The 12443-nt window shown below is 39.9% G+C and overlaps 1 protein-coding gene across 6 annotated transcripts in view; it reads left to right on the forward strand.

Moving 5' to 3' along the window:
* The window catches only part of Cplane1 (ciliogenesis and planar polarity effector 1), an 87667-nt gene that overhangs the window by 32958 nt on the left and 42266 nt on the right, over positions 1-12443 (forward strand). For all 6 annotated transcript variants that reach the window (XM_029543961.1, XM_029543964.1, XM_029543965.1 and 3 more), the window contains exons 21-26: positions 2476-2614; positions 4830-4939; positions 5090-5248; positions 6364-6472; positions 8602-8896; positions 11270-12206. In XM_029543961.1, coding sequence (XP_029399821.1) covers positions 2476-2614; positions 4830-4939; positions 5090-5248; positions 6364-6472; positions 8602-8896; positions 11270-12206 — 1749 coding nt within the window. The remainder of the gene's footprint in view (positions 1-2475; positions 2615-4829; positions 4940-5089; positions 5249-6363; positions 6473-8601; positions 8897-11269; positions 12207-12443) is intronic.

Here is a 12443-nt window from a genome sequence, read left to right on the forward strand (position 1 = left end):
CCTAGAAAAAGCAAGAAAGTAATCAACAAACCTAAAAGAAGACAGCTGCAAGAACAAAATCTCAACTCTAACAATAAAAATAACAGGAAGCAACAATTACTTTTCGTTAATATCAATGGACTCAATTCCCCAATAAAAAGACAGACTCAATTCCCCAATAAAAAGAAAGACTAACAGACTGGCTACATAAACAGGACCCAACATTTTGCTGCAAGAAACCCACCTCAGGGACAAAGACAGACACTGCCTCAGAGTAAAAGGCTGGAAAACAATTTTCCAAGAAAACAGTCTGAAGAAACAAGCTGGAGTAGCCATTCTAATATCGAATAAAATCAACTTCCAACCCAAAGTTATAAAAAAACAACAAAGAGGGACACTTCATACTCATCAAAGGTAAAATCTTCCAAGATGAACTCTCAATTCTGAATATGCTCCAAATGCAAGGGCATCCACATTCATTAAAGAAACATTAGTAAAACTCAAAGCACACATTGCACCTCACACAATAATAGTGGGAGACTTCAACACCCCACTCTCACCAATGGACAGATCCTGGAAACTGAAACTAACAGAAGTTATGAAACAAATGGATTTAACAGATACAATTTGCAAAACACATGAAACTCAAGAAGAAGGAAGACCAAAGTGTGGATACCTTGTTCCTTCTTAGAATGGGGAACAAAATACCCATGGAAGGAGTTACAGAGACAAAGTAAGGAGCTGAGACAGAAGGAAGAAGCATCCAGAGACTATCCCACCAGGGGATCCATCCCATAAACAACCACCAAACTCAGACACTGTTGCATATGCCAGCAAGATTTTGCTGACAGGACCCTCTTGTGAGGCTATGCCAGTGCCTGGCAAATACAGAAGTGGATGTTCACAGTCATGTATTGGATTGAACACAGGGACCCCCAATGGAGGAGCTAGAGAAAGTACCTGAGGAGCTAAAGGGGTCTGCAACCCTATAGGAGGAACAACAATATGAACTATCCAGTACCCCCNGAGCTCGTGTCTCTAGTTGCATATGTAGCAGAGGATGGCCTAGTCGGCCATCAATGGGAGGAGAGGCCCTTGGTCTTGGTATGCCCCAGTACAGGAGAATGCCAGAACCAGGAAGCAGGAGTAGGTGGGTTGGGGAGCAGGGCAAGGGGAGGGTATAGGGGACTTTCGGGATAGCATTTAAAATGTAAATGAATAAATTATCTAATAAAAAGAAAGAAAGTTAAGATCTTTGCTCTGTGGCAACTCCAGTAGGTTCCAAGCATGGGCAGTTAAGAGTGAGTACTTGGCTGTTTATGTCAGGAGACTTCATTCACTGTCTTCTGAGAGGCACAGTTTTGATTCTGGGCCTTCCATGCCTTTCCACCCTGCCTTGTGGTGACTCATCTGTTCTGAAGCTGAGTGGGTACTGGATATATTTCTTTATACAATTGCAAGTCTCTATTAGCAGGTATTTTTAAAAATTGCCCCTTATGTATGTATGTATGTATGTATGTATGTATGTATGTATTTATTTATTTATTTATTGAGACAGGACATTGAATAGTCGAGATTAGCTTTTAATTTAGCCCTCCGAGTGCTTAGAATTCACCTTGCCAGAATTGCACCACCATGCCTGACCAAAATTAGTGTTAAAAATATTTATATGTCTACATGTAGTTTGTTATGTGAAGGTTGGTGTATGCATGCCACAGTGTGTGTGAGTTAGGGTCCAAGAACACCTCGGGTGTCAGTCCTCATCTGGGACAGTTTGCTGCTGCATCGCCAGGCTAGCTGGCCTTCAGCCTTCCAGGGGTTCTCCTGTCTTCCCCTGTCATCTGGCCATAAGAGCACTGGGATTACATACTCGTGCTGTGTCCTGGAGATGTGATTACATTCAGGCTCAGCTCTTGATGGGAAGAATCCTCTGTAACTAGCATGTACTTCTCTGTCTGAGTTTAGAAACTGATAGATAGATAGCACAAGGAATTTGGGTCAAGTCAGATTCTTCCCGTGCCAAGTTACCCTTCAGCTCACCAGCTGCTTTTCTAGTTTCACATTTATTGATAGTCTGTATCTAGAGTCATTATCTTTTAGGAGTTGCCAATTGATGACTTTCTATTGTCATTTATAGATTTACTTTTTAAAAGTTACATAAGATTTTTTTCCCCTTGTTTTGGGTGCTGCGCATTTAATTTCAGATGACATTTAAATATTTTCTCATTCATGACTGTATGGAAAACCTGAGACGAATCTAGGAAAACTGACAAGAGAATGCCACTGGTTTAACACCTTTTCCTTTTCTGACAGAATGTAGTGTGATTGAATGTCTTGAGTTTGTGAACAGAGTCTCTGAAAGTGCAGCTCGCTGCAGCTGCCTGTACTGTAGAGAGGACCGGTTGCCTATGTTCTTTGTCGCTTTCCTTGACTGCCTCGCTCACCTATAAAGAGTGTTTACTACTGATGATTAACATGTTCTGTCCTTCTTTTCAGATTCGAGTGAAAGGGTCCCTTCCCTCTCTTGGTTCTTTCCCCGAATCCTTACTTAATTACTGTAAAGGAGGGATAGCATTCTTTAGACCTGGAGCATCTGGAGACCACACACTTGATGAAGTTTCCGTCAAAGCCCTAGGTTTGTCAGAAATGAGCTATGGAACTCAGATGCATATGAACTGTAATAGGATTTTCACTTGGTCTGGGAAGGTTTTCTAAACTTATTAACTCTAGTTTGTACCTAGGGATTTATACTTAGACACTCTCCAACATGTATGTATGTAGATGCTGCTAAGTATGGTCATAAATTAAACTTTTATTATATAAAACAAATTGTGACAGTTATGACACTATAGTTGCTTCCTTGTTTAAATTTGGAATTTCAGCAGTAAAGAATACCTTTTCTGTAGCAGTCCTTGCTGGAGGGGGCTCTTCCTACCACACTGTTAAGTGGGCGGGCTTTGAACCTGTCTGTAGAGATGAACCAATTTTGTTTCCTGTTTTTCTGATTTAACCTACCTCAGTTTCTTTTCATACATTATTATGAACTAATTTTGATGACTTTTATTAGCAGACAGGCATTAAGTTGTCTCTGGCATATCAATTCTGATTTGTATTATGAAAAGTTTCTTAAAGTTTCAGAAGTGGAGTTTCTGAGTTAATGCATTTAGTTATTTCTTAGCTCTTGAAATAGTATGTCAAATTTATTTGATGCCAAAAAAAATTTGTTAACTTTATGTTAGTATGCCCTTATTTTGAGATAGCATCTCCCTGAGATAGTTTTTTTTTGACATCTCTTAATTTGGCTTTATGTTTTGAGATAGTCTCTCATGCTCTGTAGCCCAGGTTAGCAGAGCTCATGTGCCTCCTCCTTTAGCCTTCTGAAAGCTGGTGTGGTACACATGTGTACCATCATGGTGAGCAAATCATGTCTTTCTTATGACTAATTATATTGTTTAATTAGTTCTTTATGTGCATTTTCCTATATAGGTTACTTTTTCAGTTCATAATTTGTGTCTAGTTATATGTATGACAGGTCTAAAAGTTGGTAAAACTTTGGAAGACAGAGAAACAGAAAGGGAGAGTGTGTGTGTGTGTGTGTGTGTGTGTGTGTTTGACAGCATTAGGAGTCAGACTCAGGGCCAGGTCTAAACAACAGAAACCTGCCCTCAGGGCATATGACATGTTATATAAATGAGTATTCCGGGCCTGTGTAATGGCTCATCAGGTAAAGGTGCTTATAGTCTTGCCTGACAACCCTGGAAAGCCTTGTCTAACAACCTAAGTTCAATCCCAGGACCCATGTGGTAGAAAGAGACCTGACTCTTGCATGTTGTCTTCTGACCTCCAAGTGAAAGCCCGTGGCACATGCACAATTGTGCAACCACACAGACAAACACATGCATGCACACATATGCATAAATAAAATAAATAAATGTAAAACTTTTTTTAGAAGTTAATATTGGAATTTGGTTTTACAATTTAAAAGATTGAGCAGTACCAAAGCAGGTGGATTTCTATGAGTTCAAGGCCATCCTGGTCTATATAGTGAGTTTAAGACCATCCAGGGCTACATAATAAGACCCTGTCTCAAAAAAAAAAGGTTTTAAGTAAAAATGCATATCAATAAGTAGTTTTCAGGTTTGTAGCTTAGTGTTAAAACATTTGCCTGCCAGATATGAGGTCCTGTGTTCAATTTCTGAAGGATATAAAATTGTTATAGAGTTTACGTTAAAATTGAAAGATATTTATAATATACTATACATTTATAAGTCAAGTAAGTTGGAACTAAATAGATTAAATAATTTAGTCTATAATTTTTATATCATCATGCAACTGATACTTATAAAATATTCTAGAATATTATATATTAAAATGCTGGAAGTATTTCCATAACTTTTATATAAGATGCTTACAGTGAACACTTTTTTTATTTTGGCATTTGGCATGCGCATGTGTGTATTTATATTTACATATGTGTGTTTGTATGTATGTGAAAATCAGAGGTTGACATCCGGTATCTTTCTTGATCACTCTCCGTCTGATACATTGAGGTGCCTCAGTTAATCCCAAAGCTTGTTGACTGGGTTAGTCTAGCTAGCAACCTTACTGTGGGGATCCTCCACTCTGCCTCTTAATGCTAGGATTACAGTGGGTTCCACACTGTCCCAGCGTTCACACAATGCTCGAGGCCCGGACTCTGGTCTTCACACTTTCGCAGCAGCAAGCATGTTAGTGGTTGAACTGTCTACCCAGGCCGCCCGCACAGTTTTCTTTTGTGACAAACAGAATAAAGATGTAAATAACCTGCAGATGTAATGGTGCATAATTTCCTTTTACGCTTGTGTTTTTAGGTTGCTTCAGAGAACTTTGTGCTTTGTGTTGGATGTTGCACATCCGGGATAAGTTATCATACACCTGCAGGCAGTATCAGAAAGCAAGAGAGAATGCCAAGATAGAAAAGGTACTTGCCAGCTCAAGAATAGAAAATGAACATTATTTGGGAAATTATTGTTTAGTAGAAGTGTTTACTGTTTGTAGTAAACTATTCTTTGGAACATATTCTGGTCTGTCCATGTCAACTGAAAAGACAATTTTTTTCTTAACCACACAGGACCTTGAGGTGGAGTTTGATTCTTGTGTGGTTGAGCACTGTTTTCATGCACTGGAATGGGCCTGTAGGATGCTACCATTCTCTCGGTTTTTTAATATGGAAGAACTTATTCAAGATATAATTTTGAGCCTTATTGGAGAACTGCCACCAATCAGAAAGGTAATATGGTTGTTGGTTAAAAAACAAAAACAAAAAAACCCAACAAACCTACGTCTGAATACTAGGCCCTGCTGGATCTCTGTTGCTTCAGTCAGGGAGGGGGTGGCCTTTTCCTGTCAGACGGATTGGACTTTGGGTAACATCCTCCAGTTCAGAAAGGCAACTATTGTACCATCTCACTGGTAGACCCTAAAGCTCATCAGAGCAGAGAACAGATGGGAGTTGCCAGGGCTGGGTGTGCTGGGAATAGGGAGGCGTTGGAGGTGTGGTAGACATGGGGGTGTGTCACCCCTCAGTAAGTAGACCTCCTTCCCTCTCTCTCCTCAAGCCTCCGGTACCCTCTTTGCTTTTTAAAACAGTTTCCATAAATCCTTGAGGCTAACGGATCAGTGTCTCTCAGACCCAATTCAGTGTAATTTTCTTCCACAGATTTTTTTTTTTTTTAAAGATTTATTTATTTATTATATGTAAGTACACTGTAGCTGTGTTCAGACACTCCAGAAGAGGGCGCCAGATCTTGTTAGGGATGGTTGTGAGCCACCATGTGGTTGCTGGGATTTGAACTCAGGACCTTTGGAAGAACAGTCAGGTGCTCTTACCTGCTAAGCCATCTCACCAGCCCCACAGATTTTTTTAAATGTTGGCTCTGAGTACATAGAGAAAAATATTTTTTTAAAGTCTGTGGAGGGATGAAGAGATGTTGATTAAAGGGTCCAAACTCGGGTTTATAAGATGACTAATTATAGTCACAGCATGGTGACTATAATTAATGATACGCTATGATTTACTGAAGTTTAATGAAGGAGGTAAATCTTACTGTGCATGTGCACACATACAGTTATTACTACATTTGGTGATTGACATGCTAATTTGATTGATAAATTATATATCAGATCATCATATCTTCTATCTTGAATATACATAATTTTGTCAAATATTTTAAAATACAATAAAAAAGGAAGAAAGAAAAACGATGCTGATTTCTGGTAGCTTGACTGAACAACTAAAGAGTTTTAAGTAGACATTTATGTTCTGACTTACAGTGTTTGAAGAATTAAAAGGAGAAAGAAAAAGACTGGTGTTACTCATAAAACATTAATTTTTTTTTCCTGAAGGTAGCAGAAATTTTTGTGAAAGCGTTTCCTAATCCTGAGGCCATAAGGGTTCCTTTAAGAGAAAAATACCACTCTCTTCATCAGAAGCTCAGACATGGGGCTGTGAAAGGTACCTGCTGTCTCTCAGATATTTAATGGTAAATGTTGTTGAAGATGTTCCGTTTTTAAAGGGTTTCTTTTTATTTATGTGTGTGCGCCGTGGGTGTGCAAGTTCCTCTGGAGACCTGAGTTCCCTTGGAGCTGGAGTTACAGGCAACTGTGAACCGCCTGGTGTGTGTGCCAGGAACTGAACCCAGTTCTCTGGAAGAACAGCAGTGCTGGCAACTGCTGAACCATCTCTCCAGCTCCAAGATGCTCTTGTTTTGAAGGTATCTGCTGTCTGCCACCCAGGTATCTGAATTTCTGCCATCCCTAAAGGTAAAGAATGAGAAAGTGGATGTATGACCTCATTGCAGAACTAATTACGTTGGTTTGCAACGAGATGGAGCCGAATTCATGTCAGTGACTGTGTCTTAGGCAGATTGTTCAATACTGTTAGGCCTTTGATCTAGGCCCCATTTCCTTATTTATAACTAAAATGGTTATTCTGATGCCTGCTTGATTAATATGTATTGAGAGAGGATTATATAAGGCAAGAGGTAGACATAAAATGAGCAGGGGTGCCCTGTGGGGAGGATCACTTGTGCTCATGTTTTCAAACCATTCTGGTCCACACAGAAGAATTTCCCCTCAAAATGAAATAAAAGAGAAGATGTGGTCTGTGCACTTCATGTATTTATTGAAAACTCATAGTTTTCCTCTTTGCTTAAAGTTACTTACATTTTTTATTTTACCCTATACATTCAGGATGGCCTTGTAGATTTTCTATTGTGGCAAAATGTATAGAACTCACCTTTCTCCCTTCCTTCCTCCCTCCCTTCCTCCCTCCCTCCCTCCCTCCCTCCCTCCCTCCCTTTCTTCCTTCCTTTTCTGACAATGCAGAGCAGACCCAGGGCCTCTCAGCATCTTGCTCATGCTTCACCACCACACTACACCAGCCGTAGAGAACTTGAATCTGCTGTTTGTTTTCTTAGCTGAAGTACTGCTGGCTTCTTGCGCAACTTGGACTTGCATAGTTTTTGATACTTCCTTCTATCTTCTAAAATATCCTCTTTCTATATTAATAATGCTTAAAGTTTTAATAGACAATCTTGGGAAAACCTTATTGTTATTATTTCTCGTTACTTATAATAGTAAAGCCTTAACTTTTGATCAAAATATTGTCTGTTTTTCCACTCAGTGAGAATAGAAATAAACTTTGTCGTTCTCTATTCATAATTGTTTGTCTTTTAAAGGGAAACAAGGCATTTTTACTTGCTCATTTCTTGCATTGAGGTACTTTGCAGTGACATAATTGGCCTTGAGGTTTGTTACTGTAGTCCTTTCCTACTGTACAGTAGCAGCCAGTCATTTTATGGTCTCTTCTTCTAAACCAGTTTTGCAGAGAATTACCTACTGTAAGGCACTGACAGCTTCATTAGGCAAGCAGTCCATCAGGGTGAGGGAGTTCTTCAGAACCTTTTTTAGAACGTCATGTTAGCATCTACTGTCTGTATCAGAAATATCTTCTTCAGTTGAGGTGGGGTCTGTTTGACTGTTTGGTTCATTTTGAGGTGGGTCTTGTAATTCCCCTGACTTAGTGTCGTGAGTTGTATAAAATGTGCAGGTGCACATTTCCAGGCCTGGCCTACCCAACCCAAAAATTATTCCCCTTAAGACAGACTTTTTAAAAAGAGGAGCGAGGGAATCTGGGTTCTTTGCTTTTTCATTATTATTTTATTTATTATTAATTTACTATTATTGATGAAGAAAAGGAGGAGGAGGAGGAAGAGGAGGAGAAGGAGAAGAAGGGCTCTTATTCAGCCTCTGCAGTTCTGAAAAGGTCATAGCTTTCCAACAAATACCAAGGAAAAAATCATCTGCAATAATGTGGAAGTAAGCCTTGATAGTTAGCTTGGTCCCACGTTTCCAGTCAGAATTGGATCCCTTTCTTCCTCCTTCTCTTCCTTTCTTTGACACAGCCTTGTAGCCATGGATGGTCTGGAACTTAGTGTGTAGACAAGGCTGGCCAGAACCTGTTCTGGTTCTCTTGATTGTGTCCCCAAGGGCTGGCATTGCAGTCAGGTACTGCTTCTGTGCCTGCCTTAATCTTGAGTTGAAACATTGCTGTGAACCATGAGGACTTTGGTCTCCCCCCAGGTCCTCAGACTGAGGAACTGATGTCTGTGGTCATGCGGTCTGTCCGGAAAGTGAGGAGGAAAGCTCTGAAGCGCGTGCAGAGGAACATAGGTGCTGTTGAGATGGATCTTTGGGAGCCAGATGAAGACAAGCCAGCCGCCGCCGCTGCTGCCACTGACAGGTTCTCCCTGGGGACCAGTGTGAGCAGAAGTACACTCACCTTAGACCTGGGCAGTTCTCTGCTACACAGTGATGCTGATACCTTCTCTGAAACCTTGTCTTTTGAAGAAAAAACTTGGATACACTTGTATCAAAGGTACACCCTGGAGGTTGTCATACAAGCACCCACTTCCTCCGGAAGAGAGGGCAAATGATGAGCTTATTTCCAATCCCAGAATCCTCAACAATATAAAAAGTAGAGGGCAACCTCCGTAACTCACAAGGCATTATAAATTTATATATTTAAAATTCATTGTCAATATTACTGAGATTATGGAATGGTTGTGACATCTAAGATGACAGATGAGTAGACAATTCAGTGGGTGACTTGAAGTCTTTATTTTATTTTTTAATAATCTTTAAATTTATTTAGGGCAGGTGAGGGGTTAAATGTGTGGCCTTTGTTTTTACTTTGAGACAAGATTTTACTATGTCACCCTAGCAGGCCTGGAACTCAGAGATCTGCCTGCCTCTGCATTTTGAATATTAGGATTAAAGGTTTGTGTTGCCATGCCCAGTTTAATCTTTATATTTAAATAGAAAGTTAACATACTTAATTTAAAAACCTGAAATACGAAATTCAGCTTTAAAATCCAGTAAAATACTAAAAGTTGAAAATTCATGCTTGATTTTTTTTTTTATGAGAGGTCACAGTCACAATACAATAAATATACTGTATAGACTTCCTCCGGCCACTAGGAGTAAGAATTACGGGATTATTTGAAACAGTAGATGTTTGTTTTGTTTCTAGTGCTGGAGCAGGAACCTAGGCCCTTGTATATTACAGATAATTGTTACATCACTAAGCTTCCATATTTAGGCCTCATCCCCATGACATCTCATTACATATATACAAATATCAGCCCCCCCTTCCCCCAACCAGTAAGAAGACCCACCCAGACTCAAAATTCTTCTGGTCCCAAGAATTCCAGCTAACAGACACACAGCCTGTAGTTTGAGTAATTGGATAGCCAGGTTGTGTTTGAGGACCCAAAGGAAGGAGCTTGCACGCTCATCTTTAGAACTCTTCAAAAATTACTGGCAGATTCTTCCCTAGTGTATAAACCTGTGATTTATGGTCTTTTGTTTGTGCGTTTGTTTTTAAATTTACTTATTTTTTGTATGTGTGTACACTGTCACTCTCTTAAGACACACCAGAAGAGGACATGGGATCTCATTATAGATGGTTGTGAACCACCATGTGGTTGCTGGGAACTGAACTCAGGACCTCTGGAAGAGCAGTCAGTGCTCTTAAGCACTGAGCCATCTCTCCAGCCCGTGATTTAAAATCTTGGGTTTTGTTGATTTGATTAAATGTAATATGTTCTCTTTGACTAAACTATAGAATCAATAATAATTTTCATCTTGATTAGGTTAAATTGTCGTATCTATTCCAAACATACTTCATCAATATCTAATAACATTTTAATAGTGTGCTTGTCTAAGAAAACAACTGTGCTTAAATATACACAACTTTTCTCTTACTGAGAGATCTGAGAGTGTCTTCTACCCTAGCAACTGTGTTGAAAAGAATCACTTGAAAGCAATTGTGGCTGACAGCTCAGGTGCCCGCCAACAGGTTCCATAGAGCAGTTTGTTCTTGTTGTCATAACTTGAAAAGACTCAAGCATCTGCATAGTGGAACTCAAGGGATTGTGTTCCTTGGTTACACTGTGCCACCGGGCTTGAGAGAGGATCCATTGGTGGCTCGTGACTTTTGTGTTAATTTTCTAAATGTTTTTGTTAGAGGGCCATTTTCACCTACAGAATGGACGTTCATGCACTTATTTTTATATCTGTCTGTGTTTGTATGGTATGTGGGGGATATGCGTGTCATGGCATTCTTGTGACGTCATGACCTGTAAAGGTTTGAGGACAGTTTGGGACAGTTGGTTTCCTCGTTCTACTGTGTGGATTCCAGGGGACAAACTCAGGTCATGAGACTTGGAACCAGGTGCTTTTACCTGCTGAGCCGTCTTGGCACAGCTCTTATTCTTTTTCTGTAGTAAACCTTAATATGAACACATTTTAATTATGCCTAGTTTCCCTTTGCATATTACGCTTTAAAAATATTTATTTTTACTTTATGTGTATATATGTGTATCAAGTGCATGCCTGGTTCCTATAGAGATAAGGAGAGGGCATTCGATTTCCTGAAAGTTAAATTACAAATAGTTTTGATCTGCTGACTTGAGTGTGAGGAGCCAAGCTTAGGTTGTCTGGCAGAGCAGCTGGTGCTCTCAGCTGCCAAGCCAGTTCTTCTACCCCGATCTTTCAACCTTGTAGGATAGTCTGCTTATAGCAATCATGTAGTTCATCATGCTTCATTGAAAAGATAGTCAGTTGAAACACAAAAAAGTACATGACTTGATCAATATAGAAAATGTTTTTTAAATCCATTATGAAATCAATACTAATAATTAATGATTAAATTAATCTTGCTGTTCTTTTTTTTTTATATATACCATAGGCATGCCCCAAGTCATATGGAATTAGCACTGGTTGGTAAGCCTAGTGATAAAAAGAAAATAAGTAATCAGAAAGAAAATTCCCAAAGGAAAGAAGATGACGAGACACCAGGGGGGAAAGCACTGCCTATAATTGGTGTTTGGGAATTTGAACGTGATGATGATGAGTATATTAACTTCCTGGAGCTCTTCCTGAGTTATGTTCTTGAAAGAGACCTTTGTTCCGGTGATCCTGGCATTCCATTCTTGACAAGCTTTTCTGGGCGCCTTAGAGAACACGAACTTAATTCTTTACTTTTTGATGTACACACAACATTAAAACGACGCCAGAGCAAGACCATCAGTGAGCATGTGTATAGAGCTGGTTCCTGCTTTGCTGTCACTCCTGAGTCACAGGAATCTGAAAACCTGTCCTCTCTAAACAGCGCGGGTGCCAGAGATTTAGAAAGCCAGGCCCTTTCAGCTTCAGAGCCAGGTAACCAGTTAGGGAGCGCCTCCGAGAACCCTCTGTCTGAAGTCAGGAACCTCGAAAGAAGGGCAGGATTGTTTGGCTTAAAACAAAAGCCAGTGTATAGAGTTCCAGATGACAAGCGAGAGAAACCCACAGTGCAGAGGTCATCACGCCATTCCTTTTGGGTTCCTGAGTCCATTAAACCCGGAAGACACAGATTCCGAGCTCTTGAGGGTAGTGCTGGCCCCCCTGGGGAAGACCTTCCTCTGGCACTGCAGAACATGTTCGGCGATTCGGGGAGACTGGTAGAGTGGATGATCCGCTGGTCAGATCGGAGACTGCTCTGTGATCCTGGAGTCAGTCTGTCATCCTGTAAATACAGTCCAGTAATTCGTGTGAAGACCTCCACAGCTGCCATTCTTACCTCCTTATGGCTTCTGGAGCAACCCTACTCTGCTGCATATACAGCAAAAAATGGCATTATTAAGGTAATTACATAAGCTGCACATAACAAGTGAAGAAAGTATCATTCTAGTTTAAAACTGTTCTTACTCTGTAAAGAATTTATTAAAGTAATAGCAAATTAATGACAGTGTTGATTATATATGTATCACCCATTGTATTCTTTTTCTTCTTAAAGAGATTCCTTTCATTCTTTGAGAAAATGACAGTGTAAGTGCCTTCAGGGAGGCTGTGAGGTTTTTTCCTTTTTTTTTTTTTTTTTT

The sequence above is a fragment of the Mus pahari genome, chromosome 11 (genome assembly GCF_900095145.1).
Source record: "Mus pahari chromosome 11, PAHARI_EIJ_v1.1, whole genome shotgun sequence".
Lineage (NCBI taxonomy): Eukaryota > Metazoa > Chordata > Mammalia > Rodentia > Muridae > Mus > Mus pahari.